Source organism: Chaetomium strumarium, assembly GCF_033439665.1.
Source record: "Chaetomium strumarium strain CBS 333.67 chromosome Unknown B0T15scaffold_7, whole genome shotgun sequence".
NCBI lineage: Eukaryota > Fungi > Ascomycota > Sordariomycetes > Sordariales > Chaetomiaceae > Chaetomium > Chaetomium strumarium.
Genome location: NW_026944435.1, coordinates 2,036,483 through 2,057,775, shown reverse-complemented (window position 1 = coordinate 2,057,775; position 21,293 = coordinate 2,036,483). Strand labels below are relative to the sequence as shown.

General features: G+C 55.8%; 8 protein-coding genes across 8 annotated transcripts; 4 read left to right on the top strand and 4 right to left on the bottom strand.

Annotated features, from left to right (window-relative positions):
* Positions 1–1,228: 1,228 nt before the first annotated feature.
* Positions 1,229–4,214, top strand: B0T15DRAFT_562401 (amino acid permease-domain-containing protein). The gene is made up of 10 exons (XM_062870575.1): positions 1,229–1,736; positions 1,816–1,945; positions 2,086–2,146; positions 2,216–2,267; positions 2,319–2,450; positions 2,506–2,789; positions 2,863–2,964; positions 3,015–3,378; positions 3,447–3,766; positions 3,829–4,214. The coding sequence occupies exons 1-10, from the start codon at positions 1,577–1,579 to the stop codon at positions 3,895–3,897; spliced, it is 1,674 nt and encodes a 557-aa protein (XP_062718321.1). The 5' UTR covers positions 1,229–1,576; the 3' UTR covers positions 3,898–4,214.
* Positions 4,215–4,680: 466 nt separating this feature from the next.
* B0T15DRAFT_403678 (kinase-like domain-containing protein) lies at positions 4,681–8,043 on the top strand (the record flags this gene model as incomplete). The annotated part of the gene is made up of 5 exons (XM_062865222.1): positions 4,681–4,760; positions 4,833–5,019; positions 5,098–7,585; positions 7,689–7,893; positions 8,004–8,043. 5 exons carry the CDS (start codon positions 4,681–4,683, stop codon positions 8,041–8,043), a joined length of 3,000 nt encoding a protein of 999 aa, XP_062718320.1.
* A 3,523-nt stretch (positions 8,044–11,566) lies between these two features.
* B0T15DRAFT_496998 (uncharacterized protein) lies at positions 11,567–13,054 on the bottom strand (the record flags this gene model as incomplete). The annotated part of the gene is made up of 2 exons (XM_062867233.1): positions 11,567–12,933; positions 13,000–13,054. 2 exons carry the CDS (start codon positions 13,052–13,054, stop codon positions 11,567–11,569), a joined length of 1,422 nt encoding a protein of 473 aa, XP_062718319.1.
* Positions 13,055–14,055: 1,001 nt separating this feature from the next.
* On the bottom strand, positions 14,056–17,184 carry B0T15DRAFT_543181 (uncharacterized protein). Its single transcript, XM_062869973.1, has 2 exons — positions 16,657–17,184; positions 14,056–16,596 (listed from the first exon to the last, which is right to left on the bottom strand). The coding sequence occupies exons 1-2, from the start codon at positions 16,984–16,986 to the stop codon at positions 14,275–14,277; spliced, it is 2,652 nt and encodes an 883-aa protein (XP_062718318.1). The 5' UTR covers positions 16,987–17,184; the 3' UTR covers positions 14,056–14,274.
* A 211-nt stretch (positions 17,185–17,395) lies between these two features.
* Positions 17,396–18,113, top strand: B0T15DRAFT_514561 (uncharacterized protein; the record flags this gene model as incomplete). Its single annotated transcript, XM_062868132.1, has 3 exons — positions 17,396–17,467; positions 17,542–17,660; positions 17,720–18,113. The coding sequence occupies 3 exons, from the start codon at positions 17,396–17,398 to the stop codon at positions 18,111–18,113; spliced, it is 585 nt and encodes a 194-aa protein (XP_062718317.1).
* A 277-nt stretch (positions 18,114–18,390) lies between these two features.
* Positions 18,391–18,841, bottom strand: B0T15DRAFT_403579 (mitochondrial ribosomal protein L31-domain-containing protein; the record flags this gene model as incomplete). Its single annotated transcript, XM_062865211.1, has 3 exons — positions 18,391–18,443; positions 18,507–18,736; positions 18,792–18,841. The coding sequence occupies 3 exons, from the start codon at positions 18,839–18,841 to the stop codon at positions 18,391–18,393; spliced, it is 333 nt and encodes a 110-aa protein (XP_062718316.1).
* A 231-nt stretch (positions 18,842–19,072) lies between these two features.
* B0T15DRAFT_543177 (Sedlin) lies at positions 19,073–19,922 on the top strand. The gene is made up of 2 exons (XM_062869972.1): positions 19,073–19,438; positions 19,501–19,922. Exons 1-2 carry the CDS (start codon positions 19,254–19,256, stop codon positions 19,808–19,810), a joined length of 495 nt encoding a protein of 164 aa, XP_062718315.1. The 5' UTR covers positions 19,073–19,253; the 3' UTR covers positions 19,811–19,922.
* On the bottom strand, positions 19,669–20,886 carry B0T15DRAFT_308776 (histone-fold-containing protein). The gene is made up of 5 exons (XM_062863898.1): positions 20,841–20,886; positions 20,745–20,774; positions 20,360–20,497; positions 20,094–20,301; positions 19,669–19,803 (listed from the first exon to the last, which is right to left on the bottom strand). The coding sequence occupies exons 2-4, from the start codon at positions 20,752–20,754 to the stop codon at positions 20,138–20,140; spliced, it is 312 nt and encodes a 103-aa protein (XP_062718314.1). The 5' UTR covers positions 20,755–20,774; positions 20,841–20,886; the 3' UTR covers positions 19,669–19,803; positions 20,094–20,137.
* Between the last annotated feature and the right edge of the window lie 407 nt (positions 20,887–21,293).

Sequence of the window (21,293 nt, the reverse complement as noted above, 5' to 3'; positions counted from 1 at the left end):
AGATGGACAGGCTGTTGGCGTTTTTTACTGTTACCACTTACAAAATAATCACCGCTGAGATACAGAGAGTCAGCTTTTCTGGTTCGCTTCTCCAGTGATACCGAAGACAGGCGAGGCGATTACTGTGTAGGTACTCTGGACGAGCTGAGGGGCAGTCAGCTTAGCTGGCGTGGAATATTGAATGCCTGCAGGTCCCTCTGCATGAGGTGGCGTGCGAGCCGCGTCAGTAAGCCTCCAAACCCGGCAGTCTGTCCTTGAACTCATATCCTGTACATCTACCTACTGTGTACCGTAGGTACCTTACTTGGGTAGGCCCGGCTTAGAGCACTGTTTCTCAGCTCGGCCGCGAGCTGAAATGCGATGTTATCCGCGGTTGGAGGGGGTGGACCGTCCCAGCCGAGCAAGGAGGCACGCGAGCAGAATGAGCGAGTGGCATTGGGCAATGGGCATCCACCGTAGGCAAGAAATGCTGTGGGGAAGAACATGGAAGGTCTTGGCAGTTCGTTCCTTGATGGGATCCACATCATCCGAACCCTAAAGTGACGGGGGCTCTCTTTGCCTGCCAAAGTCAAATCGTCGCCGTCAGAGATGGCAATCCGAAGCCAGAACAGTTCATGTTGTGGGAATGGAGGGAGAGACGGAAACGGTGACAATTAAATCTTTCCCGATGCATTGTTCCAGCCCTCGCGATATTAAATACCACACCTTCCGGCCTGTTGATGACCCGACCCACCCGTATGTTTCCTATCTTACCATTCTCTGGGGTAAGAAGGATTGGCCCCGCCGTCGGCGTCACCCGCTTATCGCTCGCTTTTGCCCTGCAGCCACTCACCTCATCTCTTGCAGCCCGCCAGGTGGGGTGTCCAATCTGGCCGACTCCGCAAACTGTCCCTGGGGCCTGGGCTCGGTTTTCTGTCTCGCGGATTGGATGCAAGATTGCAGAAAAAGGATGGCGGTGACAGGGCAGGGGGTTGTGGAAGCTTGGGGCTCGGCGGACGCCGATACCCTTGTTGTTGGTGCTTCCCGGATTGGGACTTTGGCTGTCTCGCGGAAGATGAGGCTCTGCTTTCTGCCTCGTCTGACTGGGGACTGATTGTCTCAGTTCGAACTGCGCTTTTTGATACGACCTTGTTGGTTACCTACCTTATTAGTTATCTGTCTAAGGGACCAGAAGACGCCAATCCACCCGCCTTGTTTTAGTTCCAGAACCCATCTTCTTCTGCTGAACGAGCTCTCCGACTCGGGGTCGGCCCACCTCAGCCTTGTCCAGCGGTGTCTGGGACCGAGGCGTTTCCAGAGCCTCGCGCCCCCCTCCCCAGGGTGGACAATGGTCTATAGGAGGTAGTTAACAGGACTGAACTACGACCACAGCAAGGGTTGGGTTCTTCTTGTACGGCGGTGGAAGACGCGTCGGAGGTCGACTGCTCCGTCGTGTTCCGCATCCTGCTGGTTGGAAGTTCCAGCACGGGTATCAAAGCCGGACAAGAAAGGGCTCCACGCAGGCTCCCATTTCAAGGGAAATCTATTGTGAATTGGTTGGGGAGAGGCTCGGCGACGTCCCGATCAGAGAGTCGGCATGCAAGAACCCGAAATATTCGAGCAGCCCGTGGCCGACAGGGACCCGGAAGTCCAGGTGACCGACGAGCATGTCGGGACTGTTTACAGCAATGGGCTCCGAGCAACACCTGTTGAGGACGACGAGTCGGATGGCTACCACGACTTTGTTTATCCCGAGGGTTCGTCTGGTTTCCTTGTCTTCACCCGGAAGGAAACGATGGCAATGTCGAGTATCCTAACACAATGATGGACGTGCAGACAGGAAACTAGGGACTTGGTCGACGGCGTTCCTCATCATCAACCGCGTGGTAGGCGGGGCGATATATTCCAGTCCCTCGGCCATCATATACTCCCTCAACAGCGTCGGGGGGACGTTGCTCTTCTGGGTGTTGGGCGGCTTCATGACATTTTGGTGAGCTTCTCACCCTCTGCGCTGCGTGTGGAACCTTCTGGCTGACTCAATCTTGGTGAAGCGGGTATGAACTTCGACAGTTACCTCGGTCCCGCGTCGGCGCTGACGTTTATTAGATTGTTCGTCTACCTCGAGTATGGAACTGCGTTGCCGCGTTCTGGGGGCGAAAAGGTTTATGTAAGTCATGCTTGACCTTCGCTATGCCTGCAGCACGTTTATTTAACACGCTACGTCTTTCGTTCACAGCTAGAACGAGTGTATCAAAGGCCAAGGTATTTGGCCACATGCATTTTTGCAGGTTCGTGCCCCCCGTCCCTCTACGGCTCCCCATCACTTAACTCTTGTCCAGTGCAATTTGTGCTGTTTGCCATCTCGACCGGCAATAGCATTGGCTTCAGCAGCTATCTGCTGCGCGCCGCAACGGGAGACCCTCGAGACGGATCTTGGCTTAACAGGGGCATCGCCATTGCGGCCATCACAGGTCGGTCTGGCCATCATTGTCCCTGGATGAGACTTCAAAGCTCACATTCTCCCAGTGGTCTGCCTCATCCACGCTTTCGCACCGCGCTGGGGCATCTGGCTGAGCAATGGACTCGGCTCCTTCAAGCTAATCCTACTCACTCTCGTCGTCTGCACCGGGTTTGCCGCACTTGCCGGCAGGACGGCAGCACCCAGGCCCAACCCTAGTAACTTTTCGAGTTTCCACGGTCCGGGCTGGATCAGGCCTGACGGCAGTGACTCCGCGGGGGCAGCTGGCGGGTACGCGCTTGCTTTGCTGCAAGTGCTGTACGCATACAGCGGGTGGGAGAATGCGAACTATGTGGGTTGCTAGCATCCTTACCCATGGGAGAGGAAACCGGCGAATCATTGATCACATGCTGACGGAGTCCCAGGTCCTGACGGAAGTCCGGAACGCGCCAAAGACGTTGCGGAGGGCGGCGCCGATTGCAGTTTCGGTCGTGACGTTGCTCTATCTGTTGGCCAACATATCATATGTGAGAGAGCCAACGACGGCTGCTTGCGAACCGTACTGACGGCAGTCCAGTTCGCCGCTATGTCCAAGAGCGAAATCGCCGATTCGCACGTCGTCGTCGCGGCTAAGTTCTTTGAGAATGTGTGGGGCGAGAGTGCCTTCGTCAAAAATGTCTTGCCGCTGTTCATCGCCCTCTCGGCGCTGGGCAATGTCTTTGCGCAGTCCTTTGCTATGCCGCGAGTGAAGCAGGAGCTCGCCAAGGAAGGCGTGCTGCCGTGGTCTCGGTTCTGGGCCAGCGACTGGCCCTTCAACGCGCCCACCGGGGCAATCTTCCTGCACTGGATCATTACCAGTGCTTTGATCTTGGGATCTCAAACACCGGATGTCTACACTTTCGTCACAAACGTCTTCGTGTACAGCGGCAACTGGATCAAGGGTGAGTGTTGTTTGCTGTTCTCTCCCCTTGCCGGCCCTCTTCTCCCGCATGCTTACGTAGACCCGCAGTATTGCTCGCCGCCGGCCTCGTCTACCTCAACTTCTCCCCCTCAGAACGGTGGGCGGAGCAGCGGACGACCTTCCGCAGCTCGCCCCTTCTGACCATCTTCTGGATTGTGTCCCTGCTGTTTGTGCAGGCGGCGTCCTTCATCAAGAACGGTCTCCTCGACCAAGTGCCGTTCTATGTGATGCCGACTTTCGGCACCAGCCTGCTGGCCGTTGGCACAGGGTACTGGCTGGTTTGGGCCAAGGTGCTGCCCGCGTTCGGCTACCATATCCAGCACGAGATCGTTCAGATGCCTGATGGAAGCGAGAGGGTGAAGTACAAGGTGAGCCGGCTTCTTACGAGCCTTGTTCTCCGGTATGCGTGCTGACTAATTGGACGTCGCAGAGGGTTAAACCCAAGAAGCGCAAGAGGCAGGGACAGTGGAACCGGCAAAGGAAGCAGTCTGTTTGGTAATGGGCTGAGGCTTAAGAAAGGTTTTGGCTGATATAAACAATTTGCGGTTTCATGAGTGATATCCAACATGGACTCGGAGTCTGGGGAGTTTTTTGTAGCAGAAAACAAGACTGCTTTTTCATTGTCCAAAAACGTTACCCCTGAATTCGGGATCATGGAACCCCTGAATGTGGCTTCAGCTTAGTGGACCACTGGGCCGGTTCAACGGCTTCCCCCGCTGTTTTAGGCGGAGGGCTACAAAAAGATATCTTCAAAAACATATCGTCGCAGGAAATCGTGGATGCTTGTTAACCGGTTAAGTGCTGCGCGACATGTCATTCAATCGGGCGCATGATCATGAACGAAATCCATCCATTCATATGGTTAGGAGATGGCCTCAGGGTCGGGGTGCCGAGCCGGACAATTCGGCAGGTGTGGGGCGCCATAGACAGTAAGGAGCGCGGAGGACAGCGGAGCGAGCCCCCGTGAATGGCCAAATGGAGCTTTGGCTCAGTTGTCCTCAACGGTTCCTGCAATCGACAGCTCGCAATCCATCTGCACACCTCGATTCCGGCTTCCAACGTGTCGAGACCGCTCGACGACAGTCACACTCATTAACGGACGGCCGAAGGCAGCCATGCTGCAGCCCTTGCGCGCGACCCGAGTCCCCAAAGTCTACGCCGAGTTGTCAATGATCAGCACCACCAGAGAGCATCCATGAGCTACCTCCCCCCCACTGTCTGATCTCTCCCTCCGCGCCCCCCCGAGTCCAGCCGCCCCCACCCCCAGACGCGACCGCAACAAATGTCTTGGGACTTGCTGAAGCGGTTCCTCGAGAGCGATGTCTTCAACCAGAATCCCTTCCTCTCGGTGTCGTATCTCTCGTGCGTGTGCCCGTCGGTCTGGCAGCTTCCCTAGCGCATTCCGCTGACATTTTCCACCCGCCCCCGTTGCAGTCGCTATGCCGACCACATCGGCATCCACTATGTGCTGTGTAGCAAGCTTCGCCAGTTCCCTTACGAGGACATCGAGTTCTTCCTCCCGCAACTATGCCACCTTATAATAAGCGTCGACAATGAGTCGATGGCCTTGGAAGAGTTTTTGCTGGATCTGTGCGAAGAGTCGGTCACTGCGGCACTTCTGGTTCGACAACCTCCCTCTCTACCCCTGGCGCCACCTTGAGGGCGAGGCTGGACGACTAATGATGCTGTTTTCCCGCAGACATTCTGGCTGTTTCAAACCTATCTGCACGATCTCTCGTCAAATCCACAGACGGATGCCTTCAAGACCTGTCGCAGGGTCTACAACAAGGTGCAGCACATTGTGTTTGGGGTCTCTGAGAGCGCACGGAACGAGAAGATCACCGAGAATGTCCTGCCGGTGACGGTCCTGGGCAGCTTCGTTCTCGCGAGCATAGCTTGTCCCATGTTGCCGCACTGGGCTGGCCCTCTTGCCGTCGCGCAAGCCCGGAAACCGCGCCCCATTGTCGAGACGATATCCGAGCCAGCCGTTGTTGCTAATAAGACGGTGCCGGCCCGGGCGCACACAGTTACTGCTGGGACCACCCGGTCGAAGCGAGCAAAAGACGGGCGCAGCGTCAGTGCCCAGGACATCAAGGCTCCGGGGCAGACGAGCCCGCGTAAGTCATCTGGGAAAACGGTGGGAAGATCAGCAGCCAAAGGAGCCAGACCCTCTTCAAGATCTTCAGTGGTAGAGGCCACACCACGGGAGCATGAGGACAGAGAGAGTGCGACCACCACCCTTGAGAGTCTGGCTCTCGATGCGCGACTCAGCTCGGCTTCGCTACCTCTTCCGGACTCCAGGCCCCGTCTCGTCACGCGGCCAACCACACCGGTATCAGCCGGCTTACAGCCCCCGAAAACCACGCCGAGGAGAAACTCGCACGGCGTAAAGACGCTAGTCAACCAAGCCGACATGACCAATGTGCAAAAGACGCGCCTGCTCAGGCAGAACTACTTCCGGTGTCAAACTGCCTTCCTGCAAGCGCTACAGGACATCTCGAACCGCCTCGTGGTGGTGCCAAAACCGGCTCGGCTGAGCGCGTTGCGTGCGGAACTGGCTCTCATCGCCCGGGACTTACCAGCCGAGGTGGACATCCCGGTTATCTGTCCCCCTGACCTGGTGGATGGTTCCCCGGCCAAGAGCCGTCATCACAGGATCGTCCGGCTCAACCCGGCTGAGGCCACGGTTCTGAACAGTGCCGAGAAGGTGCCGTATCTACTCATGGTCGAGATCCTCCGCGATGATTTCTGCTTTGATCCTGACTCGCAGGACAACCAAAGGCTGCTCACGACTTTGCTGGCAGAACAAGGGACCCGCAAGCGGATATTCGACTTGACTGATGGACCAAGCATACAACCCGCTTCTCGAGCACCAGAGCCCGTCCTTGATAGCGTCTTTGAGCCCGCGTCCGGCGACCTAGGAAACTCGCCAATGCTCAAGCCGTCGGATGATGATGTATTCGTGCCGAAACTGCCACAATCGAGCCAGTCTCTGCAACTGTCCGGCACCACCACACCCGCACCAGCTGCGTCAGACAAGGTCACGCCCCGGAGCTCTGGCGGCTCCTCCGAGTCGATCAGCCCTCTTGCCAGGAGGAGGATGACGCTCAACAACCCGCGCCACAACTCCGTTGACCAGCCAGACTTTTCAGCACTCGCGGTACACATGCGGACGGCCTCGCAGATGCTGGCGCAGCTGGATGCGACCAGCGGCAAGCGGCCCCGCCAGGAGGTAGCAGCGATCAGGGCCAGGATCATCGCGAGCATGCAATCTCTAGAGGAGCAGAGCTTCGACCTTGACGACGGACAGGGGCCAACATTTGACACGATCATCGCCAGGGCACAGGCAACCGCGGCTTCCACAACGGCGAACGGAGCCAACGGAGCGGAAGGCAGCGGCGCCGATGACGCAGCCACCGTCGAGCCCAATCTTAACGCGAACGCGGGGATTGACAGGATGGAGAACGATATCAAGACGGGCGGCCTACAGCGGAAGGGTGACCGCGACGACCCGAGCGCAGCCGTCTTCGGCGAGGCCTGGGAGACGAAGAAGGAGCGGATCCGCAAGTCCTCGCCGTACGGCTGGATGAAGAACTGGGACCTCGTGAGCGTCATCGTAAAGACGGGCTCCGACCTGCGGCAGGAAGCCTTCGCCTGCCAGCTCATCCGTGTGTGCCACAAGATCTGGGTCGACGCGGGCGTGCCCGTGTGGGTCAAGCTCATGCGCATCCTCGTGACGGGCGAGTCGTCGGGCCTGATCGAGACCATCGCCAACGGCGTGTCGCTGCACTCCATCAAGCGGAGCCTGACGCTCGCGTCCATCGAGTCCGGGCAGAACCCCCGCCGCAGGATCGCCACCCTCAAGGACCACTTTCTCAAGGCCTTTGGCCGCCCCGAGGGCGAGGCCTACAGGGCGGGCGTCGACGCCTTCAAGCGGTCACTTGCTGCGTACAGCGTCATCTCGTATGTCCTGCAGCTCAAGGACCGGCACAATGGGAACGTGCTCATTGACAACGAAGGCCACATCATCCACATTGACTTCGGGTTCATGCTGTCCAACTCGCCCGGTTCTGTTGGGTTTGAGGCGGCGCCGTTCAAGCTTACCTACGAATATGTGGATGTGCTGGGGGGCGTGGCGTCGCAGGATTTTGAGGACTATAAGAAGCTTTGCAAACAGGCTTTTCAGGGTATGTCTCTTTCCTCTTACCCCCCCAATCTTATCTACCCTACCTATCTATTCCTTCTACCTAAAAATCCATTTCCTGACAACTGATGCCCTGGGACGAATAGCACTCCGTCGCTCAGCAGACAATATCATCGACCTGGTGGCCATGATGGGCCGCGAGTCCAAAATGCCGTGCTTCGGGGCCGGCGTCACGCAGGTCACGACCGCGCTGAGACAGCGGTTCCAGCTCCAGCTTAGCGCCGACGAGGCCGAGCAGTTCGTCGAGACAGACCTGATTGGCAAGTCGTTGGGCAGTTATTATACACGGCTGTGAGTGCTTTCTATTTTCCGTCTCTCTCTCTCTCACACACACACACTCTCTCAATCAACTACGTATTTAGGTTTTGTGTGAAATGATGCTGACGCGGGGTGGAAAATAGTTACGATACCTTCCAGTACAGGACACAAGGGATCTATTAGACTACCGGACGGGGAGGCAAGGCAGTGCGAGCCCCTACAGCAAAGGACGTGGTCGTAATCAAGAGGCTAGACATTTTTGACTTTGTGGTGTTGCCTTCGTTGCTTCTCGAAGCGGCATGTTGATTATCGAGGCACATCCGGGCGGCGTTGCGGTTGGGCGATGGGCGAAGCATGATAGATCCGAGGTCTGAGAGGCAAAGTGAGGGTTTTGGGGCTATATCTATCTACCTGTCTGTCTGTTGATCTGTCTCCTCTGTATAAGCAGGCCTAAGACACACAAGGAACTTGGCGGCAGCAGATCCGGCTTGGCTTGGCTTGACCGGTCGGTTGGAGAGAGAAGTCTGTTGCTGAGGGATGGATATATCGGATTACTTGTGGTTGAGGTGATGCCATCATGGTGCTTTGAACTAGCTATAACTAGGTACCTGGACTGTACACCTTCAGGTTGGGTCTGTGGGAATCTAGGCACCATCACTTTTGATCTTGGTCTGGTGAAAATTGTGTCTGCCATGGATCTGTGAACATGTCTGCTGTTCCATACAAATTTCGTAGAGGTTCAGTGAGTGGTCACACATTAATTCTCGACCCGGTTTGATCAGTCAGGTGACTTTATGTGAAGATGAACTGTGGGTGAAGTTGCAGTTGAGTGAACAGAGCTTGAAAATTTTAGGAGAGTGAGCCGAGACTCCATTCCGTCACACTTAATACAGGCCTTGTGTGAGTATATCCCAGGGATAGTGAAGCTCACTCGTGGTTGTTGTGTCAGCGACGGCTCAAGCACATAGTCATCATTCATGCCCCCATCTCACCCTCTCACAACATCCACGCACGTCTTCACCGACCATGGATTGCATGTCCAGTTTGTACATACAGCACTTTCAGTGCCGGGCTTTTCTCATGTAGCATTGTGACGTTGCAATGTGGATGTACAATATACAATACACCACAGCGGACTTGTGGTAAGGGTAGGCAGTCACTGCCTAGGATTCCAATTCCAATCTTCTGCACAAAGTTGTGTATTTCATGTTGCCAAGAGGAGGGAGATGAGGTGACCATGATGAACGAATGAACGAGACCATGTCTCACCACTCCAGACTAGACAGCCTCACGCAAGAGATGATATGCAGCCTGACCTTCCATGTTTGGAAACCACAACAGACCCAAACTACCGTACATTATGTGACTGACAGCTTGCAGCATGCACAGGTAGGTACGAAGTACTCAAGGTACACCAAAAATGATCCAACGAGAGTTCAGGGGAGATCGGGTCAAAGGAGCCTTTTCGAGGTTCGGCACTTCTTCCATATTGGCATGCTGTGGTGCAGTGCAGGTTTCCCGTGCGCATTGTTGCGCAGTGGCTTGCCATGTTTTCTATTCGTGGCGACCGGCGTCACGGTGTGTGTACTGTACATACAAGTATTCACATATGGGCATAAGTACATATGTGTAAGTCCTCTTCCGCCTGCCAACAATGCAGTGGCTGAAAAGCCCAGCCGGGAAATCTAGGAGCGAGGTAAAGGAGTTTTATGGTCCAAGGAGCTCACTTAGCTTGTCCGAGGCCAAAGAGCCCGTGTTTAATCTTCTCCAGGTCACTTCCCGGGATGTGGTTATCGCCAAGGCCCCAAATAGTTGATGATGATAGGTCCTTAATAACAGACAAGACGGGAATAATAGATAAACGCAATGCACCCTTTACGTATAGTCCGTTTCGGTACTTCAACTCGAGGCGAGTTGTTTTCATCTGCGGAAACCGGCGGGCTGGCTCATTTTTTGACACCTCACGTCGCTTGATCGACGGCGGTATGCATGGGACGGCATGCAAGTCGGCACGGTTTTGAGTGAGCCAATCCCATGACAGTTGCAAACTGATCCATCCTTGGAACGTCGACTCCATTTCTTATCGGTTACTTGACCCGAAACTAGGCAGGCAAGATGTTAGACCACGCATATGAGACAGGTTTTGTGGGCAAATAAGGCGAGTGTTTGGAAGGTGTGAGTGTCCTGACTGTATGAAGTTTGTTTTCCCACATCATCCCGTCGAGGCGATAACGTTGATAGGTAAGGCAATGAGATTGTTGTCGGGGGCTTACGTATGTGGCACGCATGGTGTGAGCTTGGCTACAGCACGTTTTTCTCGTCCGAAAAAGCAGGCACACGGTGTTGGCCCCGGGAAACGGGATGGATGCATTACCCGTCAACGCCCGGCTATTGTGATTCAGCTCAGGGGCTTCTGTTCAGTTTTGCGCGGGATATACAGCTTCGGGGGCGACGCCCTCCGCGGAAGCTCATATCTCCTCGCCGGTAACGAGGGGCTGGTGACCCACGTGGGTGTAAGCGATAACAGAGCATTTGTTAGAAGACAAATGTGATGTTGACATACATTGTTATTATCTGAGTTTGGATAGTGAGGTCGGTCCTGTTTACTTGGACGTGGTGTCCCAGACGCTTAATGAAAACATGTGGTCGCTAAGCTCATAATGAGAAGATCATAGAGGCACGGGACCACGGCATGGCTCCTTCTGGAAAGAAGAACAGGAAGAGATGAGGCGAGCATGGGGTCAGATTCCTACCTCTGATCCAACCATTGACTATTCCGTGGCACCATAATGCAACCAAGTCGGATCGGACTAAGGGGTGGAAGCAGTACCAGACAAGACTTCGGCATGTGGGCCGTGTCCAACACCGCGATGGGGGGGCAACAGGAAGAAGTCGCCAGAGCTGGGCAAGCACGGGGTGGGACACATACCCTATTCGATGGCAAATGCTATACACGATTTCAGTTGGCATCGGGGATAATCTGGTAAAATCTATCTGTTCCGTGGATCCATTCTTTGTTTTCCTTCCTTCCCTCCCAGTTTTGCTTTTCGACGAGGGTTGAGATCTCGCTCCCTTGTTGCGGCATAGTCACCCTGTATCACTGACTCCATCACCAAAAAAAAAAAAAAAAAAAAAAAAAAAAAAAAAAAAAAAAAGTTGAAACAAAGAGCAAGCACAAACATGAAGTGACAAGGCTCGGGGGTGCTGGGGGTAAAGGATGAATTCAACCTTGTTGTGTAAGGTAGGAGGGTAGTCAGCGGATGGGGTACAAATGGGCAGCATAATATTCAAGAGTAAAAGGAAAAGAGAGAAATCGTAACCGAATATGATGGAAAGTGTTCAACTCAGACAGATGTGTTTTTCCTCGCTGATCCAAGTTGCCATAAGAGCACCCAGCCAGCGTGGTTGAGCCCCTATGCCTCTCTCGACATGGGAAGCTGATGGTGTGGTTACCATCAACCGCCCCTTCCACCCTCAGCGGTACTATCCTTAGGCTCTGAGATCGGTTTTTGTGTTTTTTGTGTGGTTTGCCGCCCGAGTGTGACAACACTGCAGCAGCAAACGCGATGATCGCCGGGGTGACGCCACTCAAGCCTCATTTGTTGTGTCAAGCCTCAGCGATCTGCGGCTGATCCATTCATCTTTGGCGTGTTCCCGTGTCGTCCACGAGACCACCCAGTGGTAGCTCAATCGGTGGTTGGGGTGGCTAGCAATGGTCAACCTGGTTGTGAGGGTAGCAGCCATCAACCTTCACAATGTGGGGCGGCTGCATCGGCCTCTGCGCAGAGGGGCCCCGTCCCCCGGCCGCCCAGGGAACCGGAGGAGGAGCAGGTGGTTGAATCGGGTCACGGAGCTGCTCAAGTGCCGCGGCCCACTCACCGTGGGCCGAAGTGTTGCTATTGTCCTCCCACACCTCAACCTCGAACTTTGGCAGACCTCCTCCACTGCCCGGACCATCACGAGTGGGACGCAGGAGGCCTATCAATCGAGTCAGGTCGTCCCCAGCCCACCCGGTCAGGCCGTACTCCACCCCGTCCAGGACCATGTCCTTGACGGTTGCCCTCAGCCTCCGAGTCAGCGAAAAGTTGCCGACATGAGGCGAGGTTAACCCGGGCGCGTTGAGCCAGGTGCTCGGCTGGCGCCTGACCTCTGTCAGGGCGGCGTCCCGTATGCGGGCCAGCGAGAGCTGCGGCATCTGGTGGAGCACGCGGCGCTCGCCGTGGCCGCGCCAGCGGATTTCGAGGATCACGTCGCGAAGCGGAGTGACACTGGTAGGCTGGCCGACGGGAGGCTTGAGGCCCATAAACGATGGTGGGGGTGGGCGAGCGGGCGCCGTCCCTGAGCCAGAGCTTTGGTTCCCGCCTGCAGACGCGGGTTGTGGTGGTGGGGGCGGCGGCGGCGGCGGATGGCCTGCCGTGAAAGCCGAGGAAGCCTTGGGGAGCGGCCAGGGAGTCGTGGGGACTGCCCGCAGTGGCCACGTGCGGCAGCCAGCGCCTCCGTGGGGAGCACAAGCTGAGGGTAAGGTCGGTGGGCCGTAGTGGAGCTCGTCACCGGACGAGCTAGAGCTGCTCGAGCGAGAACGCGCGCGGTCTGTTAGGACAGAGGGCGAACGAGCTCTCGACCGTGGCTGCCTCGGCTTGGCCTTCGTCGAGCTCGCCGTCTTGGCTGACTTGTCCGCCTTGCGCCCGCGGCGTTTCTTCAACCGGCCAACTGAAGTGACCGAGACGGTCTCGTCATCTGACAGCGACTCGCACTCGCTCAAATTGACGGTGGACGAGGAGTCCGTGTCGCTCTCGTCGCCGCCACCATGGCCGCCGGTGTGCTTGGGTGTCTGCTTTCCAATGTTGGACACGCAGGCGAATCCGTTGGTGGCAATGTAGTTCTGCACCGCCTCGGCGGACCTGACAAACAAAGCTTCCAGAGCGTCCTGATAAGACGGCGCCTTCTCCGACAGGACAGCTTCTCGGTTGCCGTCCACGGTCTTCACCACAATGGCCTTGAAGTCACCCAGGGGCTCCTTGGAGACGATGAGCCAAAACCGAGCGTACAGCTCGCTGAAGAACGCGCAGTTCTCTGGGAAGCGGTGAGCGATGTTAGTGGCTGGCGCCATGTAGAGCCTGCAGTCAGCGGACCACTCACCAAGAATCTGAGCCCGCAGGCGGTCAGATGGGACTGAAGAAGCTCCGGGGGCCATTTCGGTGCGTGGGCTTGCTTGTTGGTTGGAAGTAACTAGTATGTAAGACTCAGGGGTGAAGAAAGGTACTAGCATTTGGGGGTTTGCAGGCCGGGGCAGGTGGCAGGTGAGTGTCTGGGGGGGGGGAAAGCCCGAGACAAGGACGGAATCTAGAACATTATTTATAGTCGTCTGAGAGCTTTGGCTTGTGGGTGTCCGTCTGACTCAAGGCGACCTTCTATGTATTGACTGACGTCGTTAGCAGGCCAGTGCGACAAGATCTAAAAGTGAGGCGGCCGTCAGTGCAGGGTGCATCCATTTACATGCACAATGGGTGTGGGACTTCCCAGACACAGAAATGATACCAAAAGCAACACGCCTTCGCAGTCTTTGTTTGTAACCTTGCGTTTCCGAACCTTTCAGTTCCGCTCGGGTGAAGAGAGGACGGAAAAACGGTGACACGGTCGGTGTGAAGCCATGTGTAGCTCTGTGCTCCGTACCTAATCTGTATCGGACTCTTTCGGCAAACCAGTGAGCGCTGAATAAGATATGTACATACGGATACATACGCTCGGGCCGTGCACCGATCTCGATCGTTGACATCACGAATCCCAGAGATTCATCAACTTCTGAGATTTGTCGATCTTGATGCCTCCTGCTGCCTGCAAGCGAGAGGGACCGGGCAGAGGACAGCAGGACAGTTCAGCTATTCGAGATAGCAGCGAGTCATCATGCCAGATCGGAGCAGTGCAGACCTCGGCATGCCCGGGATCATACGCCAGTATCCGGTGCTCAAGTCGGGAAACGTGAGGTTCGGAACCTAATAGCAGCCATTTTCGGTTGCACCGACCTTGTGCGTGTTTGCTGCAGCTCAGCCCTGGCCGTTGGCTGTGGAAAGCGCTTGACTTTCATCGGTCCTCGCGCGCCGAGTCGAGTGCAGGATAGCAATTGGACAGATGCACATAAACCTAGAGCGATCTCGCAAATAGGAATTCCGTCCAGAATAAACAACCCTGCATGATGTGTGGCCCGGAGCCCATCACCGAGACCAAGAGGAACACTTATTAGGGTATGCAGTGAGCGGTCTCGACGCACAATCCACGCTGTGTATACAACAACTCCAAATTATTTCTCTTGTTATCCTTCCCTTGAGTCAAGACAACGAAGGTTGTGGGACACCTTGGCTTTCTCTGTCCCTCTCAAATCCCACTTCTCCCCTTTGTGGCTTCCGATTGGGCCTCCTATCCAAGGCTTAGTCTCTCGATCCGCGATTTCACCCCGTCCACAAGTGCCGTCTCCCGATCCAACAAGCCAATGATTTGCGCCAGCTTGGCCTTGCGAATCTCGGGCGGGATCTTCAGGCTAGGCAGCGGAGACGTGGGCGAGGCATCAGCGGTGCCTTCCCGCGATCTCTGCAGCTGCTCCACTTGAGTAATGAGGGTGTCCCGAAGCGCCTTGATCTCTTCGAATCGTTTCCAGGGCTGCTTGGTCCTAGGCGTCGACGGTGATGTTTGATCCGCCTCGGGTCCTAGGATGCTGCCCTCAAGCGCCCGCACTTCCTCTACCCATGCCTTTTCCTTGTCGCTCAGCTCGCGGTTCGCCACCCTGCCCAAGGTCCGCTTCAGCTTCTCCATCCTGCTTGCCAGTTGCTTCTGCTTCTCCCGGGCGCTTCGTAGCCGGTCCTGAATGAGCAAGTCATTCGAGACCGGCTCGTCGTCTGACGAATCCTGCAAAGTGATTTTCTCAACGCGCTGCTTCACCTCGCTGGCCTTCTCGATCTGCTTCCTAAGCTCGAGCTGAAGGTCCTCGCATTTCCTGAACAGCTGCGCGACGGCGTCGTTGAGATCCGTAACCTCATTGCAGATCACCTTGTGTCCTTCGGTGAACACCTCGAGTGTCGCCATCGAGAGCCGGACCTCTTGATGGAATAGCGGCCGCCGTCTGCCCGTCTTCAAGTGGTCAATCCATGCGGGAATCGCGCTCCTGCGATCTAGCACCTCCGAAGGATGGAAGAACGGACGAGGCTCCCAGCCAACTGGGGGCTGTGGTTTCTCTATTTGCTGGTGAATGATGACTGGGGAGTCTCTGGGCATGATATCTTCCTCTGGTGTGTCGAAAAAAAGGACAACGGGGTCGCGACGCGTGGCAGAGAGCACAAAATAGCCCAGGTCCGGATCTTTGATCGCTATGGCTGCGGCAAGGTCACTCTGGCCGCGGGCCTGCGTGTAGATGCGCTCCCGCTCTGATCCCTGACCCTTGGCGAGAAGGTCAATGCGGAATTCCGCACCAGCCTCGGAGTCCCCCTCGAGTTCGCTCTCGAGCCGGAAGACCCATGGCACCAGAGAAACATAAGTAATTCCGGCGGGGTGCGTGACGTAGAACGAATACCTGGAGGTAACGTCACCGGTAAACATCGGCCAGCTCTCGGGCATGACCTCAACAGGTTTGAGTGTGTCGAACGTCTGGAAGGTCAGTAGCGAGGGGATCGTGGGTGACGGGCCGAGAAGCCTCGACCTCTGTTTGGATCGAGGGGGAAGCCATTGGGCCTCAACACCTTCAACGTCCAGGCAGATCTTGACCTGCCCGCTGGTGGAGAGGAGGCAGATGACCGTAAGGGACAAACCAGTCCGGTCGTCATCCTCCATTTCCAGCTCCTCCTCCTCGCCCATCATCAGATCTGCCACATTCGCTTTTTCCCCAATGACGTAGATATCCTTGAGCTCCACCTCGTCGTCCTGCTCGTCTTCTGGATTCAGGTCAAACTCAAACGGACCTTGGAGCTTTGGGACTATCCCCGGCCGCGTTGGCCGCGTATAGACCTCCACCGCGTCTTCTCCTAGACTGCCTTCGACAATTTTAGGCTCCTGGCTGTCCAAGTCGGACATCCAGTCGAGTTGCTGCTGGGCCAGAAGCCGCGCCTCGGGTGAGGCTTCCGGGTTATCCTCCGTAGCCGCGACTCTGGCCACGATGGACACGGACAAGGCCGGAATCAGTGTGGGAGGGGGTGCCCAGCGCTGAGGGAGGAGGGGGCAGAGAGCGTAGACGTCGCCGCATGTCATGGCTACCCACAGTGTCATTGGCGACCAGCCCCCTGAGCTCCTAGCCGGGAAGCATGCGGCTGCCACCTCCATATCAAACGCATCAGGCGAGAAACCCTTGTTCGTGGCCGACGTGGAGACGCTAAAGTCTTGATCCAGAGACGTGCCATCTGCCAGCCTCTTCAGATCCACTGCAAGCGTAGGCGCGTCAAAGGTCCAGCGGTCAGCCGTGGAGAGTTCCCAAACGCGCACCACGGCGTCTTCCGTGATTGTGACCAGAGATGTCCCATTGACGCCTAGGGGGTGCCACAAAGCGGAGACAACTGCCGACCGGGAGGTGACGTGGGTAGTAGGTCCGACGGTCCAGAACTTGGGCTTGAACGGCGTGGTGTCTTTGGCATACAGATGGGAGGAATCGGGCAGGATGCAGATGTGGACAGTATGGCCGGTCAGGACTGCAAGAAGCTCCTGGTTCGGGGACATGATCAACTGGCGGATGTTATCGGCAACAGGCGTCTTGATGGTCTAGTGTTTGCGATCTGTTAACGCAACTCCTCCAGCCTTGTGCCTTGGCGCCTCACTCACCCGGAATCCGTCTGCCAAGCCCTCTTCGTCTTGATCGAGCGAGTCTTCAGAACTCTCTCTCTTAATCCGGGTCGCTGAACCAGACCGTGTTTGCTTTGTCTCCCATGACTCCTTCAGGTAGACAAGATCACCCCATCGTAGTTCCTTCCCAGCGGCAACGAAGACCTCAGTGCCCCGTCGCGCTATCGTCCGCCGCGGCCCCGGTTTCGCCTTTTTACCGTGTGCCAAGGGGGTGGAAAACCTGGCATCGTCGCTTGATTGCGCAAACAGCTTGTGGCCAGGAGAAGGCTCGTTGAGCCAACTCGGCGCAAAGCTCTTGATCTTGGGCATCTGCGCTTGACAGAACGTGTTGACTCTAGTAGCCGATGTCAATAAGTAGAACTATACCGAGTGTCAATCCAAAGACAGCTCATAGATTTCACCGGCAATTGGGCAGCTGACGTTCATACAAGTGCAAATTTGGGCGAGGTTGGGAAGCTCTCACGAGTCGCGGAGAGCCAGGACTTGCTACCTTCGCGCGTTCTCTTGGCGCTGGCTGAACAGCTTTTTTGGGGCAGGCACTCGAAGACCCCTGCCACTATGCAGCGTCTCAGTCGTAGCCGGACCCACTTCCATTGACCTACTACCAGCGCAGCACCCCAGCGATACGGATAACATCGAAACAACCAATTGCGGCAACCTTCAACGCGGTTCGAAGCTTCAGAAGCCATCAACCCTTCCAGAGACACAGAATCAGAAAATGCGAGGACCAGCGCAATGGAGAGCGACTGTCGACCGTCTCGACCAGCCGAGCGCCTATTTCAACAATAGAGTGAGTTGCTAATGCGATGCAATTGCGGAAAGCTATGGCAAATGTCTAACACATTGGACTTGCGGGCGTCGCAGCACAAACGCCGGCGATTCGACAAGGACCAGCGCGATGGGGACGAAGATAGGAACATGCAGAACGATCAACCCGAGGAGGATCCGCTCAAGAATGCGACAACCCTCTACGTTGGTAATCTGTAAGCTGTGTGCAATAGCGACTCGTGAAAGAATGCTCGGGCTGACGAACGGTTCTCAGGTCTTTCTACACCACCGAAGAGCAAGTGTACGAGCTCTTCTCTAAATGCGGCGAAATCAAACGACTGGTTATGGGCCTCGACCGATTCAACAAGACGCCGTGCGGGTTTTGCTTCGTCGAGTACTATACCCACCAGGACGCGCTCGACTGCATGAAGTACATCGGCGGGACCAAGTTGGACGAGCGCATCATCCGGACGGATTTGGATCCGGGATTCACTGAGGGCCGGCAATATGGACGTGGGAAGTCGGGAGGTCAGGTGCGTGATGAGTACCGCGAGGATTACGACGAAGGCCGTGGCGGTCTTGGGCGGGCAATTCAAGCGGCGCGGATGAGGGAGCGCGAAGGAAGGGAATACGACCAGGATGATATGCAGTACGGGCGGACGAAATGATTTCGTTTATCCAGACGGAGGTAGACTAATGTGTAGGACTTGATGGGAAAATGGCAATACCCCGGGAACCGCAGCGGCGTTAATTTGGCATCTTGTTCATGACCTCGAATATCCCGACTTGGAAGTGGCAGCAGTTGTGCGTCTTCGTCCAGAACCCGCATATCTTCCCTGCAGTAAGTGCTGCATCCCGAATCCGAATACCATCGTAACGCCATCTCACCCAATCGGTATAGTACAGAGGATATACAGGCCAGAACCTTGCATCGTGCTTCGTCTTCTAGAAACCAGGCGGGTTGATTCTCTGCGACACACGTGTCCACTTGGGGAGTTCTAGGCAAACTGTCAGTCGAATGTCGCGCAGATCGTACCAATCGGTGTAAAGGAATAGCATACTGTGAATGCCCTTGCGATACCTCTTGGCTTTCCGGTCGAACATTGTGTACTTGTCCCTGGGGAGCATTTGCGCCTCGGTCGGCATCTCCGCCTTCCACCGTTCCAGAGCTTTAAGCGTCTCGCCCTTCTTAGCTAACGCGTTGCTCAGCGTTTCGACGACCTGGTCGACAGCCCGTAACCGCTTCCGTTGCCGAGCCTTCTGTGTCGGCGACAGGCGCCAGGGAATCTTCCTATGTAAGGTCAATCATCACCGTTCCATGGTATAAGGCAGAACACAGTGCTCACCATAGAAGCCCCCCGCTTAGGGAATTTGTGATTCTGAAGGGCCCGAACATGTTTGTCGCGGTCGGAGCTGCAACCGGTCCGCAAGAGTGGATTGGGAAGTTGTTTAACTTGAACTCGGAGGACAGCCGGCAAAAAATCGCGGCTCTCCCCGTCGCAACGCCAACCCAATCTCATTGACCATTGGATGGAGTGCAGCCCTGCGACCCACTTTGCATGGCCCCCTTGCAGCGTTAGCTCGTCCGGAGTTCAATCAGCTCGAGCTAAACCGCCCAGTTGGGATCCACGACTTTCATGAACTTGTATCCGCATGCGACCGGTCATCACCACAGCATAACATCTTGCGTGTCCGGATCTCAAAGCGCGCAGCTCGGATGATCGATCGGTAACGCCCAGGCCATCGATATCCAACACTGGACTCGATCTCGGAGGTGGAAGGAAGGGGGAAAGGCCCGGACTGGGACAATGAGCTACTACTTCGCAATAATCGGCACTCAAGACAACCCTCTCTTCGAGTACGAGTTCGGCACGAGCAAGCAAGGCGGCGATGGTCAAGCCCGCTTCAGCGAGCAGGCCCGGCACCTGAATCAGTTCATTCTGCACAGCAGTTTGGACATTGTGGAAGAAGCGCAGTGGACGAATGGCCAGCTGTATTCCTCCCCCTCCAACCTGCGGGCCTGGCAGCACCTTCTAATACACACGGGCGACGCAGATACTTGAAAGTAATCGACAGGTTCTTCACCAACTACATCTCCTGCTTCATGACAGGTGGCAACGTCAAATTCCTGTTGTTGCATCAGCCGACGGCGACAGCGGGCGGGGCGAGCTCAGGTCGCAACTCGACTTCGGTGGGCGCGAACCCGACCAGCCCGCAGACGGAGGAGGCAATCAAGAACTTCTTTACCGAGGTGTATGAGAATTATGTGAAAGCGATCATGAGCCCATTCTACAAAGTCAACATGGAGATTCGGAGTCCGGTGTTTAGGCAGAGGGTTGCGGCTGCGGGGAGGAAGTACTTGTAGCCGCCGGGTCAGGAAAGGATACCAATCTGAGTTGTTACGGTCATGCCACGATGTTATGTGTTCAGGTAATCTCGCATGAGCGCACTTCGCAGTCACCAATGTTGCAGAGCAGATCTTCATGATCAAGTGAAATGTGTTGTCATCGAGTAATCACCATCCCAAAGACGCCATTGTCGTTCCTCCAACCATCCCGAGTTGTGCCTAACCTCCGTCCCAACGCCAGACGTAAAAAAACAAGCGCGAAAGATGTCCTCCTATCAGACTTGATGATAAAACCACGCACCCCTCAGACCACCGCCAAAGTTTAAGATGAGGCTAGCAGCTGACTTAACCACCGAAGCCGTAGAGAGTGCGGCCCTGGCGCTTGAGGGCGTAGACCACGTCGAGGGATGTGACAGTCTTGCGCTTGGCGTGCTCGGTGTAGGTCACGGCATCGCGGATGATGCTCTCGAGGAACGACTTGAGGACACCGCGGGTCTCTTCGTAGATCACTGTCGACGTCGTTAGAAACCTGGCAAGGATAGGCATGGGATGTGGGAGAATGCATACTGGCAGAGATACGCTTGACACCGCCACGGCGAGCCAAACGACGGATAGCGGGCTTGGTAATGCCCTGGATGTTGTCGCGGAGAATCTTGCGGTGACGCTTGGCGCCGCCCTTGCCGAGACCCTTACCACCTTTGCCGCCTAAAGAGAAACAACGTCAGTATTAACTATCGACCTCTATATCAATGAAAACACGTGTATCGCAACTAGCGATGATGCAGCATTGTGTCTAGGGCGGGACGAAGCGATAGTGCGAGCAACTGAATACGACGCGTCGACGCGTGCATCCACCCCCACAATCTACCGCCCACTGGCCACCCGTGACGACGCAGTGCGCGCATCATGTCGCCAACGACCCTTAGGCCAATATGAAATAGGTGAAACTTACGTCCAGTCATGTTGATGATGATTACCGTGTCTTGGTGATGGTTTTATGGTCAGATTCGATGAAAAGTTGATGTTGTTGATAATTGACGAAACGCACGCAATTGGTAAAATGAGTGGTGTTGGAGAGAGTTCGGGAGGGGATGGGTGGTGGCCTTAAATAGTCGTCCGGGCTGATTAGGCGGTAGTGGCACTAATCCCGTTTCGGATGTGGATTTGTTGGTGATTCTTGCTTGAAAATGCTGCGTTTTTGGCCCGGGAATTGCAGCTCAAATCGTTCGCCAAAAAAGCGTGGAATCGGCACGGTTTTGGTCGGTTTGTTTCTGTCTGCGGCACTGCACGGTTCGCTCGAGACTTGGCAGCGCCCCGCATTCATGCGGCCCGAGCTTCTCTACCAAGCTGCCGGATTAGTATTGTGGTCCGAGCTTCCCTAGTTTCGTCTCATCAGGTGCATACGCGAATAGCGCGGCCGATTGAGAGAAAGCAAGTTTAAGGAGACTCTGAAGGGGTCTGGTCTGCAGGACCATTATGAGCCTCTATGTGTAAATCATTT

Bases quoted from the DNA above. Each gene is read 5' to 3' on its own strand.
- B0T15DRAFT_543181 (XM_062869973.1), bottom strand. From the start codon at position 16,986: ATGCCCAAGATCAAGAGCTTTGCGCCGAGTTGGCTCAACGAGCCTTCT. The intron at 16,597-16,656 runs GTGAGTGAGGCG...CGCAAACACTAG, and splicing joins GCTTGGCAGACGGATTCCGG to ACCATCAAGACGCCTGTTGC.
- B0T15DRAFT_562401 (XM_062870575.1), top strand. From the start codon at position 1,577: ATGCAAGAACCCGAAATATTCGAGCAGCCCGTGGCCGACAGGGACCCG. The intron at 1,737-1,815 runs GTTCGTCTGGTT...ATGGACGTGCAG, and splicing joins CGACTTTGTTTATCCCGAGG to ACAGGAAACTAGGGACTTGG. The intron at 2,790-2,862 runs GTGGGTTGCTAG...ACGGAGTCCCAG, and splicing joins GGTGGGAGAATGCGAACTAT to GTCCTGACGGAAGTCCGGAA.
- B0T15DRAFT_543177 (XM_062869972.1), top strand. From the start codon at position 19,254: ATGAGCTACTACTTCGCAATAATCGGCACTCAAGACAACCCTCTCTTC. The intron at 19,439-19,500 runs GTATTCCTCCCC...CGGGCGACGCAG, and splicing joins CAGTGGACGAATGGCCAGCT to ATACTTGAAAGTAATCGACA.
- B0T15DRAFT_308776 (XM_062863898.1), bottom strand. The intron at 20,302-20,359 runs GTATGCATTCTC...CGACGTCGACAG, and splicing joins TGTCAAGCGTATCTCTGCCA to TGATCTACGAAGAGACCCGC.